Genomic DNA, 24,615 nt, shown 5'->3' with positions numbered 1-24,615 from the left:
CTATACATAATAGACTTATACTTGCCCACTTGAACCAGAGATGAGCAAGGTCTCTAGTTCAAGTGTAGGATGACCCAATTACACCAAGGAAAAAAAAAAAAATATAAGAAGCATTTGACTCTTTCATGCATGCTCCACTTGGCTTGAGGGGATCTAGCTTAGGTAATAAAGCTTTGTTCTAGCAATAGAGTCCTTGCAATTACGAGTTGGATGTCTAATTATTTAGACAATAATGATAGTATCTTATCTTGTAGCAACCGATGACTCACTTTTTCTAAATAATACATCATTGATCCTCTCCATGTCCACATTATTAGGGTTGCTCAAAGATTCATCCAAGCCACTCAATTTGAGTTCTAAAAAAAATGATTGTAAACAATATATGGGTCGGAGATTAGTTCAATTTATGAATGCAGTTAACCAAAGTAGAATCCACTTGTCTCTCACGCGAACCAAATATAAATGGTGTAATTGCAAAATGACAATAATAAGGGGGACCCAAATATATGGATCTATTGGTTAATATCTCTTTTTTTTTTAATGAGAAATCTAACAAATTTTTTTTTAGCTTTGATTACACTATCACACTTAGTGCTTTCAAAGTAACATATTTTTATTGTATTTTATTAATCTTAGTGCCACACATACTTTATGTCATTTTCTCTTCTTCTTCAATCTTCAACCTACGTGAAAATCAAACTAACTCAAACAGACTTAAACTGCATATTCAATTATTCAACTTAAATTTTGATCGAATGAGTTAAAATTTTGGGCCTAATTTGACTCGACCAGGTGTTGTACTTGATATTTAAGTGCTCAACACATAATCACATAGGCCCTTAAAATTTTGTCTTGGGAATATTATGGAAATCCACAACTTGTGAAATTGGAATACTTAAAATATTAGGAACCTAGAGCTTGTTTAATTGTGGTTTTTTTTTTTGTTTTTATAAAAGCTACAAAATGCTAGTTTTTATTTTTAGTTCTCCAAGATTCCTATTTAAAAAGTACAATAAATAGTTGTGGAAAGCAATATTAATTTTTAATTTATATATTTTTAATATACTACAAATATGACATCTTTTTTTTTTTTTTAAATTGCAAATATTATGTGAGAAATTTGAAATCTACAAAATAATAAAGGCATGTATTTAAAAATTTTTATACAGTTATTTAAAAATTTTAAAATAGAAACAGATCTAAAATTTTGATATTATTTATCATTTCTTTTATATAAATGTTAGAAAATTATTGTACATTTTAATAAATTTTTAAAAAATAAAAAATAAAATTATTTTCCACGACTAAGCAAACGTTCTTGTTTTTCTTAGAAAATTTCCTTGTCACGCCAATACCACTGCTGGTCCTGAATAGTAATTTTACTTTCTTCCTTTTATCAACTCAAACCATTAACCGGCCAAGGCCCACGCAGAAGCTCATGAACCGGCCGGCTCGATCAACCCTCAGGTTTTATCCAGATCCAGGCCGGTTCCTCCCGCCGTGACCCTTCCGGTCCCAAAACAATTAAGCCCAACATTGGAGGCTCATATGGCGTCCGGAATCTTTCTCTCTCTCTCTCTCTCTCTCTCTCTCACACACACACACACACACACACGCACGCACGCACGCACGCAAGGTTGCCTGTAGATGTAGAATACTAACCCTAGAAGGGTAACGGGCAAGACGTTGTTTATTTGCAGAAATTAATGCGAGTAAGTAATAAGAGAAAGTGGAAGGGATAAGGAAGATGGAGGCTCCGATGAATCATCCCATGTTTGAGAGGCGCTCCTTTCTCAAGTCCAAGACTCCCGCTGTTAAATGGTTCAAGGAATGGTAAAGCCCAAAATTCCTAATCTTCTCACTCGTCTCGGTTTCTAGGGCTTTGGTTGCTGAGAAATCTGAGCAGGAGGATGAAATAAAATATCTTTTTTTTTTTCTTCCTATGTTTAATTGTTGTTTTAGACTTAGATGAGAACTCTGGGATTCGAGGCTTGGGCATCTTCTCTTGTCCTGCATTTCTCATTTTTGTCCTGTATTAATTGAATCAGTTGTAGTTTTTGTTTCTCTATCCTTTCTATTTTCTGGTTGTTTTGCTCTATTTTGGTTAAGATCATTCCATGATGTTATTCCAAGAGGGGAGACTAAAATTCAATGATTGTATGCTGTTTTTTTTTTTTTTCTTGTTCTTTTTATTTATTAATTTTTTCAAGCACTTGTACAAAATAAAACTCCTAGGATTCGAACAAGCAGTCCTGTTATTATCACAGTTGATATAAGCATCATTATTTTGACAATGATGCCGTGTGAAAGAGTTTGTGCTTCTCAATGCACCATGAATCACTATGAAATTGTAATCTTTACCCTGTTTTTGTATAACGTGAACTTGTTCATCACCCATAACTTGTTTGCATGTTTCTATATACTCAAATTGTTATGGATTAGTGGAAGGAGAGCCAAGTTCAGGGATATTAAGGTTTTGTTAAAAATAAGCTTAGGGACTTCAACAAAGAGGTGCCCGGGAATACTAAGGAGAAGAAAAATAATATTCTTTCTGAAATTAATAGTTTGGATAGGTTGGAGGAGTGTGGTTTGTTGAGGGTGAATGATAGAGTTAGAAGGGTTCATCTTTGTAATGAGTTGGTGGTGATTCTGTTGAGGGAAGTGAGGAGTTGGCATGGAAAGTCGAGGATTGGCTGGGTTAAAGAGTGGGATTGTAATTCTAGGTTGTTTCACCTCCTTGGCAGTGGGAGGAGGCAAAAAATTTTAATTAAGGAGCTGGTGTTAGATTCGGGGAGGGTGGTCAAGGATCATACACAAATTGGGGTTGAGATTATAAATTTCTTTAAATTGTTGTATTGTGACAATTGTGTGGATACACTGATAGTGGAGGGGTGTTGGTTGGAGTTTCTGTTGGGGAGGAGGCTACAAATTGGTTGGAGAGGCCTTTTGAATTGGAGGAAGTTAGAGGGGTGGTGTTTGACATGGATAGGGATAAAGCACCATGTCTGGATGGTTTTATGATGAGTGTTTTTTAAAATATTTTATTTTAAAGGATAGTTGGGATGTGCTACAAGTATGCCACATGAGGTTTTTTGTGGAGTTCCATCGCAGTGGGGTGGTGTGCAGGAGTACTACCTCCACTTTCATTGTCCTCATTCCTTAAAAAGATAGGTCTTCTAGGAGGATGAAGGTTCTAACAGAAGTTCTATCACGTGGATTTAGGGAGTCTTGGGGTGTACAATGTTGATAGATCAATCTGCTTTCATTGGGAACAGGTAAATTTTAGATGCAATTTTGGTAGCTAATGAGATGATTGAGTATGTAAGGAAGAGGGGAAAGAAGGACATGGTTTTCAAATTGGATGTTGAAAAGGCCTACTACAAGGTTAATTGGAGTGTTTTTGGTAAAGTGATGCATAAGAAGGCTTTTGGAATTCTTTGGCGTAATTGGATTAGAGGATGTCTTGGCTCTGCTAACTTGTTTGTGATTGTTAATGGTCATCCTAGAGATTGGTTTAGGAATTCTCGGGGTTTAAGACGAGAGTATCCATTGCACCTTTTTTATTCACTTTGGTGATGGATGGTCTGAGTAGGCTGGTTCTTTCTGCTCAGGGTTTAGGGATGATTTAGGGTCTTTTGGTTGGTAGGGGAGGAGGTGGAGGTGTCTCATCTTTAGTTTACGAACAATGGTTTTTTTTGTTTTTTTGTTTTTTTGGAGCAATGTTGAGAAGTTTCGCATGGCTCATGCCTGAATTTCTCCTAACATCTTGGGGCTGAAGAACAATTTGTCCAAAAGTGGCTTAGCGGGCATTAATTTGGGTAGAGAGTTGGAGAACTTTAGATTTCTAGCTGGTTGCAATTCCTGAGATTGGCCTATATTGTACCTTGGTCTTTATTTACAAGGCAATTTATCGTATAGTGCTTTTTTTAGGATCGAGTCATTGAGAGAGTAGGGTGGAGGAGGGCTTATCTTTCATTGGTGAGTAAGATCACTCTCATTAATGCTTCCCTCTCCAATATTTCCATTTATCTTTTTTATCACTTTTTAGAATCCTTACTAGAGTGAATGGGGCCTTGGAGGGAATTATAGAATTCTTGTAGTTTGGTTTTGGGGAGGATGAGAGGGATCATCTTAGTAGTTGGGAGGCGGTTAGGAGACTGAAATCTAAGGGGAGACTGGCCCGCAATGTGGTTTCTAAGAACATCTCTTTAATTGGAAAATGGTTATGGATGTTTCCTTTGGAGTCTACCTCCTTATGGCTTCAGGTTGTTAAGAGCAAGTTTGGAGTGCATCGGAATGGGTGGGGGATACCAAGGGGATTGGCAACATTACCCATGCGAGTTCATGGAAGTTTGTTTATGAGGTAGCTTGTCTTTCCTTTCCTTCGCTTGCTGTGAGTGGGTAATGGTGATGGAATTTGGTTTGGGAGGATGCTTGAGTGTGTGAGAGTCGTGAGACTTCTTTGGAGCTGTTAGTGTTGCATTTGTTTGGACTTTCTTCTATTCATAATGCACTGATTTCAGCTTTTTATCTTTTTGAGGGGGGGCTCTTTTCATTGGGATTTCGATTTCTTTAGCAGTCTCAACGAAAGAAAGGTTGATGAGCTTATCTCTTTTATTGGGCGTGCTGAATTCTTTTGTTCCTACTTTGAAGGGGGGGACGTTAGGTTGTGTGTTGGGGATTCTTCGAGGTCTTTCTCTTCAAAATTTTGTCTTAATCATCTTTTAAAATCTTCAAGTCCGAGCTCATTTTATTTGAAAAAAGCTGCTTGCAGCAAAAGTTCCTTTTTAAGGTTCAGGCTCTCATGTGGACTAATATGAATGACCTACAGAAAAGGAGACCTCGTAAAGCTCTTAGTCCAGACATTTGTGTGCTTTGCCATGGGGCAAATGAGACTCATGCTCATCTTTTTCTTCACTGACTGGTGGCAGGTACTTATGGAACTCATTGTGTACCTGTTATGGCGAAGTTATGTGCTTGACTATTTGTTGGTGAATTTTTGGGGTTTTGGAAAGATTAAAAAGGCAGGATTTTTTGGAATTGTCTTTTATTTGCTATTCTCTGGGTACTTTGGTTCGAAAGGAATGCTAGGATTTTTAGATATCAGAAGACTTATTTGCCTTTTCCGTGAGAGAAAGTCGCTTTTTTTGCTTCTTTTGGGCACATTCCTTCGGGTTTTTTTCTGGGGATCATCACTGTATGATATTCAAAGGGATTGGAAGGCCGCACTGCTGTGATTTTGTTTTTTTCTGCCTGGGGGATTTCTTATCCTCTTATTCTTGTAATTTCTTGTTTTCTTAATTAATTAATTTTTTTATTATGAAAAAACTATTTTGAACAAACTGCTCACTCTAACACTCCATATTGTTCTGGATACAGCTGATTCTCTTTCCCAAGCGGGTTAAAATGTCTCAATTCATCCTGTGCCTTGTGTAGAATTGGAGTACATGTGTTGACACTTGCAGGTGCCGAACAAGATTTTATGTGTGGACTAGAGATGAAGAGAAAAATATGAACAAAATAAAGGGAATGTTAATGGGGAAAAACATGAAATTTGTTGATATTGTTTGAGTGGATGTGGAGTGCAATGGCAAATGAATGTAATAAATATCCCCTGTTATCTATCTCCTTTCACCCTTTCCTTCTAGGGTCTTGTTATTCTTTTTTGATATTTTAAACTGATTCCTTATAGTGCTTTTGCATAGGTTGAAATTCATGTTTGTCTCCCGTCAGTTGATAATTTTTTGGCCTTTTTTAAATTTGAATTGAGTTCAAACTTTATAGAAGAATTGCATGAGAAACCATGGTCATTACTTATTATAGAATTCAAGTGGATTTCATAAGTGTCCTTGGTTACTGTTTTATGTAACCCGAAGTACTGTAATTTGTCATCCCTCTGGCAAATTATGATTAGAAACCTCTGTGTTGAAATGTGGATCATTAGTGATTTGAATACAATGTTTATTCCAAAAAAATGTATGTATGTGGTATCATTTGCAAAGCCTATTGTATAAGAATGGATTATAGATCTGTTTGCAAGCAAATAAGGCATATGAGTGGACTAGCAAATTTCTCTAGTAACTTTCGATGGCCCTGTGACACTGCAGTTGCTTCTTTATTACGTTTTATAACATATTTAGTTCATAAATTGTGATTCTTTATGGTAAAAGAAGCCTGCCCTTATCATGTCTAGTTCGATGCTACGCCTATGTTCTGTGTTCCCTGTCCAGTTCCATGGACCATTATGATACATGTTCATGGTAACCTTGTTATATTCTTTTCCTCTATTGTTTAAGAAATTTGTCATTATTGGTGCGAGCCAAAATAGGGAGAGATATGACTTTTTTAATGGTAATAAATATAGGGCACACATGCTGTGTATGACATGTAATCCAAGCAAATGATAGATGAGTTTGATCTTCAAAATTACTTTGCTCTTTGAGATGTTATAGTTTTAGAATAATTCAAAATCTTTAATGGCCTGTTTAGTTATGGAAAATAGTTTTCATTTTTTATTTTTCAAAGAATTACGAAAAGACAGATTTTTGAGTTTCACAACATTTGTATAAAAAATATAGAAAACAATAAAATTTTTTGCACTATTCACTTGTGGGAAAAAATAGTTTTACTTTCCATTTCCCTTTTTCAAATAATTACAAAAATGCCACATTGTTTTCCAATTTTCTGAATTTTTATAGAAAGTTAGAAAACATTTTTTTAAGTGTTTTCTATATTTCTGATTTCTGATTTCTGATTTACTTTTTTAGAAATTGAAAAAAAAGTTTTTTTAAAAATTTATTTGGAAATCTAGAAATGAAATGAAAGCTGTTTTTTGTAACTAAACAAACCCTTTATTTTTTGCCTTTTTAATAAAAATATTGGAAAATTTAAAAATTTGCTGGTATTCTTATAATTTTTGTAAAACAAAAATGGAAAATGAAAATTGTTTTCCACAACGTAACAAGCCCAAATTTGTAGTTGCATGGAAGTTTGAAGAAATGAGTCGTTTTTGGAGGATGAGTGTAAAATAAGAAATGATATTAATATTTTAAAATAATATTGTTCTTTTTTTTTTTTTTGATATTGAGAGAGATGCATGGGAAATCATTTGTAAGAAAATTTTGGAAAACATGTTTTTGTTGTTTTCTAGGATTTGCCCATAAATCTTGAAAAATTGGAAAACAAAATCACTTTTTTATAATTATTTGGATAACTAGAAATGGAAAAATGTAAATAAATAGGCACTAAATCATTTGATGTTTCTTGAATTTCTTCCATCCTTTTTGAAATCCAAGTGTTTCCGTTAATAATAGATTTAAAAAAATATTTCTAGATTTCATAAACCATTTTATTCAAATGCTTGAATATTGTTTGTTATATTTCCTCCTTATATTACCTGCATTGCACTAATACTCTGATCTATTTTTTTTATAGGGTTCCCCAAGATGTTGTAGCCACTGGTGGGAAGTGCTTGCTTTTGAAATGGGTCAATGGTGAGTTTTACTTGATTTATCGAGGCATTTGTTATTCATATGTTCTTAAATTTGAAGGGTGAAATAGTGTTTTTTGATTTAATCATTTCTAAGGTAACAATGATGGCAAATTCCTATAATAGATGGGTTCATGGATGCCGTGTTGGAAATCAATTGAGAAAAGATAATCCAAAACGGAGAGGAGAGAGGGACTATCTGTTTAAATCCCTGTAACTTAGAATTTGATAAAAATAAAATAAAAATAAAAAACAATACATGGCATGACAGTTTTTCTGATTGAATTGGCAAATCTCCAGTCCCTTAAATTTCAAATCAATAAAGGTTGCTCCTTGCATAGATCATGGGGAATGGAACAAGAAATTGTGAAAATTCCTTTTGTTGTGAAAAACAATCTGCTGGGATATGAGTACACCTAGAGCAAACAGAAAAAAGAAAGAGAACACAACAATTTATGTGGTTCAGTGCCAGAGGCTCTGCAAAATTTTCCTTTATTTTGATTGTCAGCGGCAAGTACATATCACCCATCTGAAAACCCTGAAATACCCCCATTTGCAAACCCCTTGGCATCGCGGACTTCACTTCATAACCAACAGCATAGCAAACATGTCAATTTGATGTTGTATGGAAAGTTGTCCATTTTAGTGCCACAAGGGAATTCTTGATTGGTTAGTCGGAGAGGAGAGGAGATAAGAGCAGAGTAGGAGAGTTAATCCCTTGTCGTCTGTATGGAGGGATTCCACAAGTGGTCTAAGCACATGTTTGGGACAGCAATGACTTTCCTCACTTTTCCTGCTAAATCATAACATCTTCCAGAACTATGGTGTGGAAAATTTCATTGTGATGTAGGATGGGAGGCAGGTATCTGGATGAATAATTTTGACCCTATTGGGGACAATTTTCAAAGAATCGAACCCAAATGTGTTTATTTAATTAGTAGCTATATTATGTGTGTGTAGTTTAACTAGTAGTAGGCTTACGTGAATTTGGGGCTTTGTTTGTAATATATGTGTTTAAGGGGTTCATTTGTAATTTCTTGTGTATTTAGGGTTTCTTTGTCTTCTTCTTGTATCTTTAGGCTTTCTTATAAAAAGTGTGTGAAAGCTATGTAAGTGGTAGTTTTTGTGAATTTGAGAATTGAAGTGAAGGTGTGTTTTCCTTCATTGTATCTCCTTCTTCCTCCTTTCGTATTCTTTCTTCCCATTTCTTCTCTTCCTTTCTCCTATCTATTTCTCTTGGCAGCAATCTCTCATTTCTGTTCTGCATCATTTGATAGTAAAGCAGGACTGATTCAGTTCCACACAATCTGCTGCTGTAACTTCCCACATTTCATCTCACCTCTTCAATCCAACTCTTTTTTTATCCAATTCCACAATCTATCCCCTCTTCCTCCACAATCACTCTCTCTCTCTATAATCATTGTTGCATATCAGAAATTAGTTTCACTGCAACACTGATTCATTGCCAGAAAATTCTGAAATTACAGACACTGCCCCTGTTTCAAACACTTCTTGGGAACTATTTTGCAACCCCATGGTAACCCCACCACTACCATCAGTGCCGACCAGTAGATTCCTAAAATATTATCGATGTCCAACCACCTGTGTGGCCCCATACACTGGCGAAAGAAACTCTGGTTGTTGCCCCTCTTAAATCCCCCATTTCCTGTGCTTTTCTCACCTCACCACTACCACCACAATCCTCATCCCTCGATCTACTGCACCAGGAAGACCAGCAGTGCATGCGGCCCATGCATTCAACTCGCATGTGATCGGAATCCAGCATTTTAAATTTTGATCTGCAGTGGAATAATTTGATTGCAACCATGATATTTTGCATTCATGTGCGATATTTTGATCAGAATTGCTAGAAATTGGACTGCCATTGTACCATCAGCATTTTCAAGAGTTAATTGTCACTGCCATCAAGAATCAGGTTCCATTGCTGCTGTTTGTGATTTTTTTTTTTCTTTTAAAATTTCAGGTGTTTAATTTCTGCATGAGATTAAGGATTAAGGTGAATTGAAGATAGTTCTTGAGAAGTTGGGAGTCAAGCTTGTGGTTTTGCATTGAGAATTGTGGGTAAATGATATTAAAGGTCTTTGGTGATATACATAGTTGGATGAATATATATTTTAGAAAAAAAAAAAAAACAGCGGCATGGTGACTGATGTTGAGTTGTCTGCAAAGATGGAGTTGTTGTCTTATAGAGTATAAAAAATGGAGAATGCTTTGGAGACTGTTGCTAATCCTTTGAATAAGCTAACAACTGAAGTTGCTACCTTGGGTAAAAAAAAGCCGATTGATTTTCCTACCAAACAAAAAAAAAGTGGTATTGGGACTGTTGCTCTTCATGCTTGTGTGAAGGTTGAAATGATCATTTAAGGAATTAAATTGGAAGTTTCAGATTTTAATTGTGATGGTCCTCCTCATGAATTTTGATGATTTGTTGTATTCTTTGGAGTATGATTTCCAATGGTATGACATGAGTGAGGCTTGGAATTGTATTTGGCTGAATTGAAATTGAAAGGAATTGCTTGAATTTAGTGGTTTAAACAATGGGAGATCTTGAGAAGAAAGAGATATGGTGTGATATGGGATGAGACGAAGCAAGCCATGTTGGAGCAAGGGGTTGGTGATATAGGATGGAAAAAGGATGTGATGGTTTGTTTGTATAGAAAGGGGTTGAGGTGCTAGTGCGTCCAAACTTGCTGCATGTCATCTCGAGTTGGAGATGCATTACCAATTGCTACTCAGATGGAGGTGGCTGTGCAATGTAATCCTCCTAGAGCTACATCAACCTCTCAGTTTGAGAATACTGCTAGGGGGTTGTGCACTTGTGCTGAAGTAATCTCAGCAGCTCCCCTTGAGCATTCCAAGACAATTTCTAAAGCCCAACTAATGATGAAGTGCTTCAAATGTCAAGGTTTTTAAGCATCGGGGTGCTCAATGTCCGAACTGGCAATTGTAGAAAAAGAAGATGATGATGTCATCCAAGTCATTGAAGTTAAGACTTGGGACACTAGTCCCAAGTGACTTGGATGAAGATGGCAACATGAGGAGCACTTTGGTACTTCAAACCCCCCTTTCCCACAAGGTTGAAGAAGGTTGGAGACAGATCGACATCTTTCAAACTCAGGTATTGTGTCGTAAGCAACTTTGTACTTTAATTTTTAATCCCAATGGTTATACAAATGTAGTTTTTGAAGAAGTTGTGAGGAAGTTAAATTTGGAGGTGAACCACATCCTTGATCCATACAAAATTCCTAGGGTGAATAATGATATCTTGAAGGTCCATAATTGTTGCTTGCTGACCTTCATGATTGGTTCAATTGTAGAGGTATTGTAGTGTGATACTGATATCCTTCCTATCAAGATTTCTCATATCCTTTTGGGCTGTCCATTGTCTTTTGATAGTAGTGTTAAGCGTGATGCCTATGAAAACTCTTACACCTTCTCCATTGACAATAAGAATTATGAGTTGATGCACTTTCCAAATTGAAGTGCATTGGTTCCTTTCGTATGAATCATGATGACTCTTTCCCTGGTGCTTGACACATCTTGAAGGAGTCGAGTGTTTTTTAAGCAGAGGGAATTTATGTAGGATGGAGGAGTGGGCATTTGGATGGATCATTTTGACCCAATTTGGATACTAATTTATAAGAATAGAGGGCCAAGGGATTGTTAGGTCCTAAGCCCAAATGCTTTTAGTTATTTAGTAATAGTAGCTATAATGTGTGTATAGTTTAATTAGAAACTGATTTAAAAGGTGTTCCTTCTTGACATGTTTTGAAGCTAAAATGCCTCAAGGCATAATGTAAAAGGGAAAAGTCTTTAAAAGTGTACACATTTTGGAGCTGGGCATGCGCTTCATTAAAACAAAAAAGTTTGCATCTCATGCCTGAACAGACGAGGGCATGCATATTTTGGACCCCATTGTTTGTGCAAGTTACAAAGCAGAAACAGCTTCCTTCGACATTGACAAAGCAGCTGTCCAGCAGGATGATTAGGCAGTCGTCTCTTTTCAGCCGATCAAGAATCACGATTTCCAATCTTCTTTGGCGACTTCTTTCCCATATGGAGGACCTAATTCAGATCTTCCACCCTCAACTACTTCAGATCTTCTCCATATCTTCATGTGGAAACCTTACTCTTTGCAAGTGACATCTCTCACTTCAAGGAGCCACAATGACTAAGAGATCTCTCTTTAATTCCATTTTGGAGTTATCTAAGAGAGAGAGAGAGAGAGAGAGAGAGAGAATCACCTTTAACTAGGAAAGGCAATGGTTGGCGTAAAATTTTTAAGCTGATTGGATGGGTGCATGGGAGTGGTGGTGTAATTCATGGGCAAATACCCTCGCATCCAGCTTGAGTTTAGACTCTATAAGCTATTTTTCAGGGGTAAAATTTTAAGAACTTGTTTTATTTTAGTTATGTAATAAAATTCATATTATTTTTAGCATGTATATTTTATTTAGACTTATTTGTGAATAAAAATTAAATTCCTAAAAGTCTTATGCCTTGCCTTGTTAGCGGTAAAATAACTCACATTACACTTTCACCTTTTAAACACTAATTAGAAGTAGGCTTTTGTGTATTTGGGGTTTGTAGTATATGTGTCTTTTAGGGTTCGTTTAGAATAACTTATGTGGAAGTGCTTTTCAGAAAAAAAGTACTAAATTTAATAAGTGCTGATAATAAGTGTTGAATGGGAGAAGTGTTGAAAGTTATGAGTGGTATTTGGTTGTGTTTAATATAAGTGGTATTTGGATACATACTTTTATTATATGGTACTATATGATTACTTTTAAACATATTTTAGATTATAAATATTAATATTTTTAAATTAACAATTTCATTAATAATTATTTTAATTATTTATGATTAACATTTAAATATTTTCTATTAAAAAAATAATATTAGATTATTATTCTTAATTAACAATAATCTTGTTATTAATGTTTATTTATAATGTATTACTATCATATTAAATTATGATAAAAATAATATTATTAATTAAATTCAAGATTTTAATTTATTTATGTTTATTTAAATTAATAAATAGTTCTTGTTCAATCCAGAATTGGAATATAATAGCTAATATACCATAAGACATGGTAAAATAATACATAGTTTTTTTTAAGTATATTTTAAATAAAAAATAAAATTTTTAAATAAAAAATTAAAATATTTGATAACTAAATTTAAATGATAATCATATTAATTTTCTATTCAAAATTTAAATATTTTTTATTAACTAAAATAATCTCTTATTTATTAATTATCAATAATATTATTATTAATGTATATTTATGTCATATGATTATCACATTAAGTTATGTTAAAAATAGTATTAATAACTAAATTAAAAAATTTAATTTATTTAATGTTGATTTAAGTTTATAGATGGTTCTTCTTGTTCATTCCAGAATTTAATTATATTTTATTAATAATTAATAGGCTATAATGCATAGTAAAATAATATATGGTTAATTTTTAATTAACAATTTAATTAATAATTATGTTAACTGTTATTTTTATTAATTAAAAATAATATAATATTATTTTTTGATTTACAATAATCTTGTTAATTTATATTTATAACATATGATTATCATATTAATTTACATTAAAATAATATTATTAATTAAATTAATATTAATAATTTTTGGTATTATTTCAAGTTAATAGATGGTTTTTCTTCTTCATTCCATAATTGAATTATGTTTTATTAATAATTAATGTTATATTACATAATAAAATAGTATATGATTATCTTCTATGTATTTTTAAAATTATAAAATAGCCACTAAATTTTCTTATATTTACAAAATTGATCCTGCCCATGAACAGTGTAACTTATAAGTTGCCAAAAAGTTATCGTAGATTGCTTCTCAAAATTCACTTAAAAAGTTTCAAAAAAGTGATTTTGAAAAAACACTTTTTGCAATAAGTGTTTGTTGTACAAGCCAAACGCCACCTTTTTTTTTTTTTGGTAAAGTGCTCTTTTTAAGTGGTAAGTGCTGTAAGCACTTTTATTTAAGTGCTCCCAAACAGGGGCTTAGGGATTCATTTGTAATTTCTTGTATACTCTAGGAGCTTATTTATTATTTTATTGTATCTTTAGGCTTTCTTATAACTAAGGTGTGAAAGCCATGTAAGGGGTAGATTTTGTGAATTTGCTAATTGAAGTGAATATGTCTTTCCTGGCATTGTGTCTTCTTCTTCCTTTCCTTGTTCCTTGTTCCTTCTTTCTTCTTCCTTTGTCCTTCTTCCCTCTTTTTCCTCCTTCTTCCTTCTTCCTCATCTTCTTTTTTCCTTCTCCCATCTATTTCTCTTCTAATTTCTCTTTGCGGTGCACCTATTAGTTCATTCTTTTCTTATTTGGAGTGCTCTGTTTTTTTGGGATTCATTTTTTTAGGAATCTTAATGAAAGAGAGGTCTATAAGCTTACCACCTTGATTACTGTGTTGAATTGCTTTTCTCCTTTGAATAGGGGGGATGATGAGAGGGTTTGGGACAGAGATTCTTTGGGTTTGTTTTCTTCAAAATCTATTTTTTTACGCCTCTTAGAGCCCCTTCTCCCAATGTTTTTCCTTGGAGCCGCATAATTTGAAAGGCTAAGGTTCCTTTAATGATATGGACCTTCATCTGGATTGTGACCCTAAACAGGATGAATACACAAGATTGTTATAGACAAGAAGGCCCTACATGTCCTCAGTCTTGACATGTGCTTGATGTCCTGCAACTCCAAAGAACGCTCATCTTTTCCACCATTGTTAGGTGGCAACTCATTTTTGGACTCTTGCTTTGGTGAAGCTTGGGTGCACCTCAGAACTTGGGATATCTCTTGTTCGTTAGACATTGGGGTTTTAACTGAAGCAGAAAGGGATGTGTGTTATGGAGTGGTGAGGTTTTTTCTATCCTTCAGGCTGAGAGGAAGGCAAGAACATTCAAAGGTTGTGCAACTCCTTGTTTTCTATTGAATAGAGTGGTGTTTTTGGCTTCCTTTTGGTCATTTGGATTCTTCTGGGGTTTATAGCTGCCCAACCTTCAGAGGGATTGGAAGGCAGCTCTTTTGTAATCTTTTTATGTTTTTACTCTTCGTTTTTTGAGGACACCTTGTCCTATTTATTGTACTTTGTTTCAGTCATTATTAAAATCTCTCATCCAAATAAAAATAAAATAAAATTTCTCTTCCAATTTCTGTCGTGGCAGTAATTTATCGTTTCTGTTCTGCATCACATTCTGATAGCAATTGCGAATGCTATCCATAGGGAATCTTTGTGGGCACTCAACAGTCAATAATCCCTTTTTGTGCCATCTATGTTTTCTTAGTTATTCTGTGTTCTATTCTATTTGGCTTTTTTTGTGTTTTTGTGATTTTTTTTTTCTGGTGGGGTTGGGAGGTTGAGAGAAAGGGAACGATTGGTTGCTTGTTTTTTTCTTTCAAGGTTTTCTGGTGCTCGCTTGTCCCATTTGAAGTAGTACCTTTTGCTTGAACGATTGTTTAGAACATCATAATAGCACGTAGGTAAATACATTTCTGAAGATTCCAAGTGGTAAATTCATGCGCAAGGATAATAAGCGTCTGCAGGCAATCTTGTTGCATTGCTTGGTAGTGGGATCATTTAATTTCACTATGACATGTTGTATAGCTCCTATCTTTTTTGTTTGTTTCAAAAGCTTTTAGTTTAACCTATGCATGGGGTTTCATGAATGTAATCTATGTTCTATACTCGATAGACACTTGAAAAAATGTATTTATCTGTGTTCCATAGGCATAACATGTATGGAAATGGAGTGGTCTGACATACCTCCTGTTGGATGCAAACTAATAAATGTGTTATCCAAAAAAAAAGGATCAAATGTTTAGCTCATGCAATGAAATATTTATTTGCTCATTATCTTTGTCAAATTGTTTCCTCTGATGCAAGCATATTTATATACCAGTCATGATTGCAATATCCATGTTAGACTCTCTATGTTATATATATACATATATATATATGTATATATATAAAATTCAGTCCCTCTACACCATACACAAAAGAAGACGATTACTTTGATAATGTAATTTACCATTGTCTAAAGGTTTCTCCGCTTGATAAAATATATGTATTTATGCACATATGAAAAATGAATAGCGAGTCCAAGGGACTTGACTCAAGATTGAAGATCAAATTTAAAGTCTTCAATGGTCCTACATGGTTTTTTTTTTCTGTTAATCAAATGACTCAAAGTTTCATCATCTTGTCTGATTACTGTTGTGTTACATGGAATTGGGTATTTTGTGGTTGGCTTCTTCTTCCTTTCTTGTTCTCCCCAAATGCATTTTTTTTTTAAGTCACAATGAAATGTTGTAAGATGATTGGGTCCAAGGTCTTAAATTTCGATCTTGACTCAAATTTAGAAGCTCTAAAAGTACAGAAATTTCGATTTTGATGTCAATTTCGATTTCAATTTGAAAAAATAACAGAAATCAATAGTAAAGCATGAAATTCTTTGTGAAACTTTAGAAATGGTTAACAAACATAATAATGTAAGTTTTAGGACTGATATATTACAAGTTAAATACATCTATGTTGTGTATGAGGTGAAAAAGTTGTAATATAGTATGTGTATCAAACATAATTGTAAGATAATGTACAATATACATATTCAGCTAATACAAATGAAATTCATAGATCATTTAAATATTATTTATTATAAAAATAATGATAATTTGGACATAAATGGTTAAATAAAATGTTGCTGTAAGTTTATTTTTTTTTCATATAATTTCGAAAGCATTTGTAATAATATTTTGTTTCGATAAAAATAAATAAAATAAATTAAGAGAAAAATTTCACTTCACTCCTAAATCTCTTATTTTAATTCCGAGGAAATTTCATTGTATAATTAAAATTTCGATAAGTTTTGCTAAAATTTGGATATGATTCGTTGAGATTTTGACGGAAATTACGCAAGATGGAAATCGACTGCCATTTCGATTTCGAGGTGATGGAAACCGGAAATTTCACCGGAAATTTTGACAATTTCGTGGAAATTTATGACCATGATTAAGTCTGTGGTTTATATATGGAATTATATATTCTTCTAGTTTACAGTTGGTTTGATGGGATAAGCTACATATGGCGCATATTGTGTTTGATTGTCATGCAGTAACTGAACCCTAGGTAAGAATATGAATTTGATATTTTGAATAGAATACGAGTTGGGGAACTCTTCTGTTGATGGAGTAATCTTCTGTTTTCTAATTTTTCCTTCATGCTTCTTGTTCCCTAATGGTTCTTTTTTTCCAGAGGACACTGTGAAGGCCTTGAAAGAGAAATCCAAAGAGCCAGAGGCTCCAGAGCCAGAACCAGAACCAACTACTGAAGTTCTTTTCCTTTGCAGTTATGAAGGATGTGGAAAAACTTTTATTGATGCGGGGGCTTTGAGGAAGCATTCTCATATCCATGGAGAGAGACAATATGTTTGTCATTATGAAGGATGTGGAAAGGTAGCCTTTCATTGTACCTATTGTTCCAATTCTTTTATGTATGGTGTAGCAATGTTGAAACTGTTCTCCTAGACTCCCTAAGCTCTTCAAAAGAACATAGTTGTTAGAATTTTACTATTTGTGATTTGATTCATACAATTTGTATCAATTCCACTCCAAATCAATTGAAATCTTACTAGTGAATCAAAGAACCACTGGATCATTGCTGAATCTATCTATTCACCCTGTGAATCTAGCTAATCGATTCGAATCAATCAATTCACACGATTAATAGGCCTATCACATCCCGATAGGCCTGACTAGTTTAAATCCCCCAAAACAGCATTTCTTTTTCTTTTTATTGCTTTTATTTTTATGTGATTACCTTTCATTTACGTCAGTTCTGTGCTAAAAAAAGGAAGGAGAATAGAACTTTTCTTATATTCTTCACTCTTGGAGGAATATAGTGTTCTGCCATTGAGGAGGAGCGAAGTCTTTGGCTAAGGTGGTGCTCATGATTAATTGTGTTGTAAAGATTTAAAAGTTGGTTTAATTATTATCAGTTTTTATATTAGTTGTTATCTTTCTTTTAATTAGAGAAAGGATATGCATGAAACATGGTTTTTTAAATTGTCGATAAGCACCAAAAGTTCAGTTTTTTTATTTTTTATTTTTTCTTGATTTCTTCCCTTAAACAAAATATAGTTAATTTTATTTATTAATTTTTTTCTCAACTCTCTTCCATTGTGGTCCGGCCCTTCCCTGGACCCCGCATATGTAGGAGCTTTGTGCACCGGGCTGGCTTTTTTTTTTTTTCAATAAATATATATATACATGAAATATGATTCTTCTTTTCTGCTGTCAAAATTTCAATGTTTTCTTCTATTTTGCTGCTTGTTTGAACATCAATATTTTGGAATTGATTTTGGATTTTTGTGCTGAATCTTATTATTCAATTCGATTCTCAATTCCTCAAATTGGAATTTCGATTCATGATTCAAATATTGATTTGATAACTATGCTTAGAATTCACATTTAAACAAGACATGCTATATGCGTGGAATGCTAGAACTTTTAAAGGTCAGAAGAATTCCTCTGACTTGGTTTTGAGTAGAATTGTTTTCTTGCTTGACTTTCTGTACTTTGGGTGGCAGATATGTAAATGGATTGGTGGGAGTTGCTTTACTGATATTTTTATTGTTCACTTTGTTTTTTGATTTGCTTTTGGTGGACATCTTCACATTCTTTGTCTCTTTCTTTCTTTGGTAATTTATTTCTTTTATGAAAAATGTTCTTTGTTATCTTAAAAAGAAACCAAGACACTTCTGTGCTAACTGCTGTAATTTCACTGGAGTTTTCCTCCATAGGTTACCGAACCAAATTCTTATCTTATAGAAAAACATTTTTCATAGAGAAATCTCTGATCGATGATAGACCGCTGTATGGCTGACCGGTGATTACTAACGATTCCGGCGGAAAATTCCCCACTGCTGCCCCCTGTAGGAGTCACAGCAGTTGACTGGACATCTAAGGGGTAAAGCACTGTTTCGGTGTGGGCTGCGAATCATTGGAGTGAACTTGTGATGCATGATCATGTAATTTTTTTTTCCCTAAATGTAATTATGTAAGAGCATTGTCAATTATGCATCACATGTTGGGCTTTTATCTTTGATACATCTGATAATTGAGATGCATTGAATATAAAATTTTAATGCAAAATTGATGTCAGAATAACATTTTCTATTATATTATGGAAGGTTGTTAAAATTTGAAGATTTTTCCATTGAAGAATGGTAAATTGTTGCTCTGGTGCAGTTTCTTCAATTGGAACAATGCATGCATGAACCCCAGAAGATTGCAATTGACTAATCTGGGCAGAACTGGATTTTGTTGGGTTAGCATTTTGTGTAGGGTAGTGGGTGGCAAGAAAGAATGCCTACATCCAAAAATATTGCCTTCACTTTACTAGCATTTTGTTTATGAACAGGATGCAATGAACGACATTTGAATTGTATTTTGATGAGAAAAAATATATCTTAATGAAACCCTATAATTTTGTGTTTGATGTGCATGGATATTATTTTATCCGTAGTATTAGTGTTTGTTTTGATTATCAATTTGATTGATTTTTTATTTTTTTTATATTTACGTGTTTTATGGTGCATTGTATTAGTATGATATGAAGACATGATATGGAAAATTGGTTGTATAGCCAGTTTGACTAATGTACAATAGTTAAATTTCAATACATGTGCACCAATTTTTTTTAGAAAATATATGAAAAATCACTCATATATATATATATATATATATATAGCATAATTTTGATTCTCTAGATTATGGCTCCCTGCTTTGCTAGGGCTGGCCTTGGATCAATGGTAAGGTTGCTCCTTTGTTACCGGTTGGTCATGGGTTCAAGTCAAAGAAAACAGCTTCTCTGCATAAAAGCAGTGGTAAGGCTGCATACACTGATGACCCTCCCCCTACCCTTGCAAAGCAGGGAGCCTTATGGCCCGGGGACGCCTTTTTATTATGGTTTTCTGGAATTAATAGTTCGAGAATTTCCTTACACATGGTGGCAGGTTCTTTTTACCAATTTTTATTTCTCTTTTCTGTTTTGATGTATTTAATAGAATTTACTTCTTTACAAGAAAAGGAATTTCTGAATAAAATTTCACGCATAAACTCTATTATTACATGTATGTGGCCTGGTTTGGGGCTTGTTATACAGTCTTTAAAGCAGTCGTCTCTGTCTTGCAGAAATTTTTGGATAGTTCAAAGCTGAAACGACATTTCCTCATTCATACAGGGGAGAGAGATTTTGTATGCCCTCATGAAGGCTGTGGTAAGGTGATCAATCTATCCATTATGATGATTCCATTACATTCTTCCAATGCACATTGTTGGTTTTTGTCAGCATGGTCTTCACCCCATCATGACCGGCTTGTGTATGCCTGAATTATGTTGTCTAGTTCTGGTGTAATTAAAGTTCTGCACCTGTACCATATCTGAACTATAGGTTTATGTTGGCATTTACTCTGCTACTGCACTTCTGTCCAAGTTGTGTCTGAAGTCAAGACGTGTTTGTGTTGATTAACATTTTACTGGTAGATAGTGATTAGTGTCAACATTGAGTTATGTAATCTAGAGAGAATGGATTATCAAAGCATAGCAACTTTATACTTTTTTTATGGGCCTGCATTTTCATGAGAGTTATAAATTGAACTTGTATGTATTGTCCTATACTCAATGTCCGGCCAACTTGTGATTCTATTTGTGTGCGTGCATGCACTTCATATATATATATATATATATATATATATGCATCTGATAAATTTTTAATACAAAAAATGCAGGCTTTCTCTCTAGATTTCAACCTGAGGTCACATATGAAGACACATTCGCAAGAGAACTATCATATCTGCCCATTTGTGGATTGTGGGAAAAGATACGCTCATGAGTACAAGCTTAAGAATCACATAATTTCTCATCACGAAAAGGTATTAATTGTTCTCCTTCATTTTGAAGTAATTCCTTAGTGACCACTGTTCTTTTTAAGGGCATCTGTTCTTTAGCCCCTTATTATGAAATTTCAATCCAAGTTATTGATTTTAGAATATATTTTTCTAATTTTTTTTGATTTAGGTTATTAACTCGGACAATATTAATAAGTTTGTGTCTCTGTGATCGATACACAAAAGAATTGGTGTTATAGAAAAGGGTGATTTTAATCATGTGCCAGAGAATGCTTGATAGAGAAGTTAGAGACATTGCAAAGAATTGGTGTTAATCATGAAAAAATTATTAATGGATGTTTATGTCGTTTGGTTTGCGGAAGGGGTGGGAAGGGAATGGAATGAAAAACTGAAGGAAAAATATGCAAAAAATCAAGTGATAAATTTGATTCCATTCCATTTTTTTTTTTGGATTACGCACCGGGTATCCACGTGTCCGTTTTACGGTCCACGTGACTAATCTTACGTCCCTTGAAGTTGATCCCACAACTCCAAAGGGAGGATAAATTCAGGAGTTCAGGGGCGGAAATGAGCCCAGGAGGGTTTGAACACCTAACCTCATCAGAGGCACTCCCGCAGCCCACGCTACCACCTGAACCATACCCTGGGGGTGATTCCATTCCATTCTTGAATACTAGACATATGGTTAAATGATCACTGTTTCCTTGAATCTCATCAACGTGAGCTATTCATGTGTGGAATTGTCTCATTTTGAATTATATAAAATTCAGAGGACAGATTTCAAATTCTGGTAAAATACGATGGTTAGAGATTTGACAGCTGTGTTTTATTTGTGGGTATTAGATAATATGGTGCTTTTCTTAATTGTCCAAAGGAAATTGTTTTTTCCCTCTTTGATATGTTCTATAAATATATTTTTTTTAGAATATGGTTGATGCAACAAAGTATGCTCCAGTGCCAGAGAAGCCAACGAAAACTTCTAAACCTGCTGGAGCTTATGGCTCTGCATCGTCAGACCGTCCATATTCTTGCCCTTATGAAGGGTGTGAAAAGTCCTACATACATGAATACAAGCTAAACCTGCACTTGAGGAGAGAGCATCCTGGCCATATTCCAGAAGATAACGCTAAGAATGCCCCACTGAATGTTGATAATGAGGTGGATGAAGCGAGTGACCAAGATGGATATGTTGGAAAACGAAGCAATGGAAAAAGTATGAAACAAAGCAGGTCCAAGCCAAACATGAAATTGCCTCCTTCAAAAATGGCACAGCGCAAGGGGTCTAGCCCATCTCCTGCCAATGCCAATATAATAAAAAAGCAATGGCCAATCAAAGAAGAATTGTACGAGGATGATGAAGATAGTGAAGAAACAGAGGAAGACCGTGACAACGTTGAGGATCGATGGAGATATACTGAAAATAATGATGATGATGATGAGGAGACCGAGTATGAAGACTAAAGCCTATTTGGGATATTCTGTATGCTTTCCTCCTCGGGCCATAGATGCTTGTATAGCTTTACTTTTTGGGACGAGTCTATTTAGCTTTCATATTCATTCTCAGAAAATGGGATATCTGCTGACGGAATGACAAGCTGCTAGGTGGGGATTTTGTTAGGGAGAATATTTTTCAATTTGATTTATTTTTTGGATTATTAGGAGGCCGCCAAGTGGCACCAAATTCCGAATTTTTTTTTTTTTTGGGTCCTCTTATTTTCCCTTTGGTTTTTGCTCCAATTGGGTGGCTGCAGCACATGTGGGATTGCCCACGTAGGAAGAGAGTGGGGTTGTGCATGAGTAGAAGTTCAGCTTAACTGGCTCCCAGAATGGCCCAAATGGGCCTCACCACTCCAACCAAGCCCATGCTGGGTTTAGTTGAAAACCAAAGTCCACAAAGGGCTATAATTTCAAACAGAGGCCCAATTGGTACTCAATTGCAAGTAAAGGCCTCCGATTGCACACAATAGCCTGATTTGGATTTCATTTACAAAGAAAGGCCCAGATTGGGCCTCAATTTAAAGCCCAAATACCAGTCCTAACCTCCAATGATCTTTTGTGCAGGTGATAATGATGCTATGTGGATGAAGGCTTGAAGATCATGCAATATTTGTGTATGTTTATGATGTATGCATGTATGTATTGATGGTGGTTTATGTAAAGAGGAATGTCAATGGTGGAACTTTGCTTTCATTGTGTGCGAGAATAAAGAGAAGGGGGGGGGGGGGGGGGGGGGGGGGGTGGGGTTTAGAGATGCAAAATGCCAGAGGGGCTACGTTATAGGAGACCTTATATTAAAATTTTTTTATTTTAAAAAAAATGGGCCACCCCAAATTTATCACTTAAAAGAATAACTTTGGTGTATAATGCTCCAAATAAAATGGGGTGTCTACAAGCAGGATTAGTTTCGAGACGTTCGTGACGTTGGAGCTCATGGTATTCTAAAATGCCTTCAGATTTGAAGTATACTTAAAACTGAGTTAGTTTTTATATATAGTTCAAAGTCAGATGGTTCCATGCGTCTTAGTAAATATTTTGAGTAGTTTTTTATTATATTGTTTTGAAATTCTTTAGACACTATTTGTTAAATTATATACTAGTTTATTTTACAATTATTGTTTTGTAGTCTTGGATGTATTATTTTGATAATGAATTGACAATTTTTTATTTTTTATTTTTTCGCGATAGTTTTGGTCGATCATTAATAGTCTATTTCTTTTGGATAGTATCTTTAGCGCAAATACTTAGAGAGAAAAATTAATTATCATCCCTAAAAGGAAGTCCCTTTTAGGGATGAAATTGATAATCACCGCCAAAACCTTAAGAGCATATGCCTTTGAGGATGACTTTGCTAGTCTCATTGTGAAAGGATGATTGGGAAAGAAAATTTGGTTTCGTAGGCTGGTGGACATATACTTGTCGCGGAAGAGTATGTAGGAAATGAAGCAAAAATGGTGTCATTTTCATTTTCATGATGTGGAATAACGTTATAACTAAAATGACATTTTAGTGATACCTCTAGCATTGCTTATCCCTTTTTCTTTTTGCCTCAGACTACAAGCCAACTAGGTCTCCCCAACCCCCAAAGCTAGTACTACACTCTACCTGCGCATCTCCTCTGCTTTTGTATCGCCCTCCACTAGTAACAGTTGACACCCACCTACGACCACCATGATTGCTTATCCCCTTTGCTTTTTTCCTCGATTACAAGCCGGGCAACTATGGAGGCGATCGCGGTCACATGTGGGGGACAAATAGTCGATTACTCATAGGTGGACTGGCCTCCTACGACCACCATGAGCGCTTATCCCCTTTGCTTTTTGCCTTGATTACAAGCCGGGCAACCACGGAGGCCATCGCGGTCACATGTGGGGGAAAAATAGTCGATTACTTGATGGGAGAAAACATCAAAATCAAATTGAAGGGAACGAATGAAATCCTAGATTCCATTTTCCTGGTTGACGGAGACGTTAGCTTTAAGGTGGAGCTCGAAGCAGACAAGCCCAGATCAGTTTTGAAAAATTAATCTACTCCCCAATGCCAAGCAAGCATCCCTCATGCAAAGACGAATTTTCGGATTTAGTGATCATAGGAGGGGCTGACGCATGCAATATGTTCCTACGTATTGACGAGTGAGGGAGACAAAGAAGGTGACAGAGCAATGGCGAGTGACGAAGAAGGTGACGGAGACGAGGATGACGATCCAGTTCACACGCAGACAGCGCCTACGCACTCACAGCTCCCAAGGAAGCCTCGGGGAGAGAGGGCGGATGCACAAGTTCCCAAGAGAAGCACTCATATCACAATTCAAAATTGACGCACACAAGCAAAGCTTACGTGCACCGCGGGTATTAAGCTATACAACCTAGCTGCACACAAGGATGTATTTTCCCAAACAGTTGTTGTGCAAGAATCTGCACCACCGTAATTTGTTATTGCTTTATATTCTTTTATTCCCTTTTTCTGTTTTACTCAACCAATTGTATCAAATTCTTTCTGTTTTGATTATTCTCTTTTACTGTGTATATATATATATACACCTGCATAATCAATGAGAATACAGTGAGAAGAATTTCAAAATTTTGAATCTCCCATTCGATTAACATGGTATCAGAGCCATAGACCACAAGTCTCGCCGATCCTCCTTCGGTGGCAGCCAGCCTATCTTC

General features: G+C 35.0%; 1 protein-coding gene across 4 annotated transcripts; it reads left to right on the top strand.

Moving 5' to 3' along the window:
- Positions 1-1,419: 1,419 nt before the first annotated feature.
- LOC131154200 (zinc finger transcription factor YY1) lies at positions 1,420-22,636 on the top strand. Of its 4 annotated transcripts, none has more exons than XM_058106813.1 (7): positions 1,420-1,553; positions 1,701-1,833; positions 7,435-7,493; positions 16,795-16,994; positions 19,734-19,823; positions 20,330-20,473; positions 21,374-22,104. In XM_058106813.1, exons 2-7 carry the CDS (start codon positions 1,748-1,750, stop codon positions 21,908-21,910), a joined length of 1,116 nt encoding a protein of 371 aa, XP_057962796.1. In that variant the 5' UTR covers positions 1,420-1,553; positions 1,701-1,747; the 3' UTR covers positions 21,911-22,104. The 4 variants fall into 4 exon arrangements, 3 of the variants coding, with proteins under 3 accessions (XP_057962796.1, XP_057962805.1, XP_057962816.1); XR_009136388.1 differs by adding an exon at positions 22,511-22,636 and having other exon boundaries at positions 1,506-1,833; positions 21,374-22,051; XM_058106833.1 differs by adding an exon at positions 22,511-22,636 and having other exon boundaries at positions 1,506-1,833; positions 21,374-21,929.
- The last annotated feature ends 1,979 nt before the right edge of the window (positions 22,637-24,615 follow it).

The sequence above is a fragment of the Malania oleifera genome, chromosome 1 (genome assembly GCF_029873635.1).
Source record: "Malania oleifera isolate guangnan ecotype guangnan chromosome 1, ASM2987363v1, whole genome shotgun sequence".
NCBI classification, from domain to species: domain Eukaryota; kingdom Viridiplantae; phylum Streptophyta; class Magnoliopsida; order Santalales; family Ximeniaceae; genus Malania; species Malania oleifera.
The sequence above is the reverse complement of the archived record's forward strand: the minus strand, read 5'-3'. Positions and strand labels throughout refer to the sequence as shown.

Bases quoted from the DNA above. Each gene is read 5' to 3' on its own strand.
- LOC131154200 (XM_058106833.1), top strand. From the start codon at position 1,748: ATGGAGGCTCCGATGAATCATCCCATGTTTGAGAGGCGCTCCTTTCTC. The intron at 7,494-16,794 runs GTGAGTTTTACT...CTTTTTTTCCAG, and splicing joins GCTTTTGAAATGGGTCAATG to AGGACACTGTGAAGGCCTTG. The intron at 19,824-20,329 runs GTGATCAATCTA...CAAAAAATGCAG, and splicing joins CTCATGAAGGCTGTGGTAAG to GCTTTCTCTCTAGATTTCAA.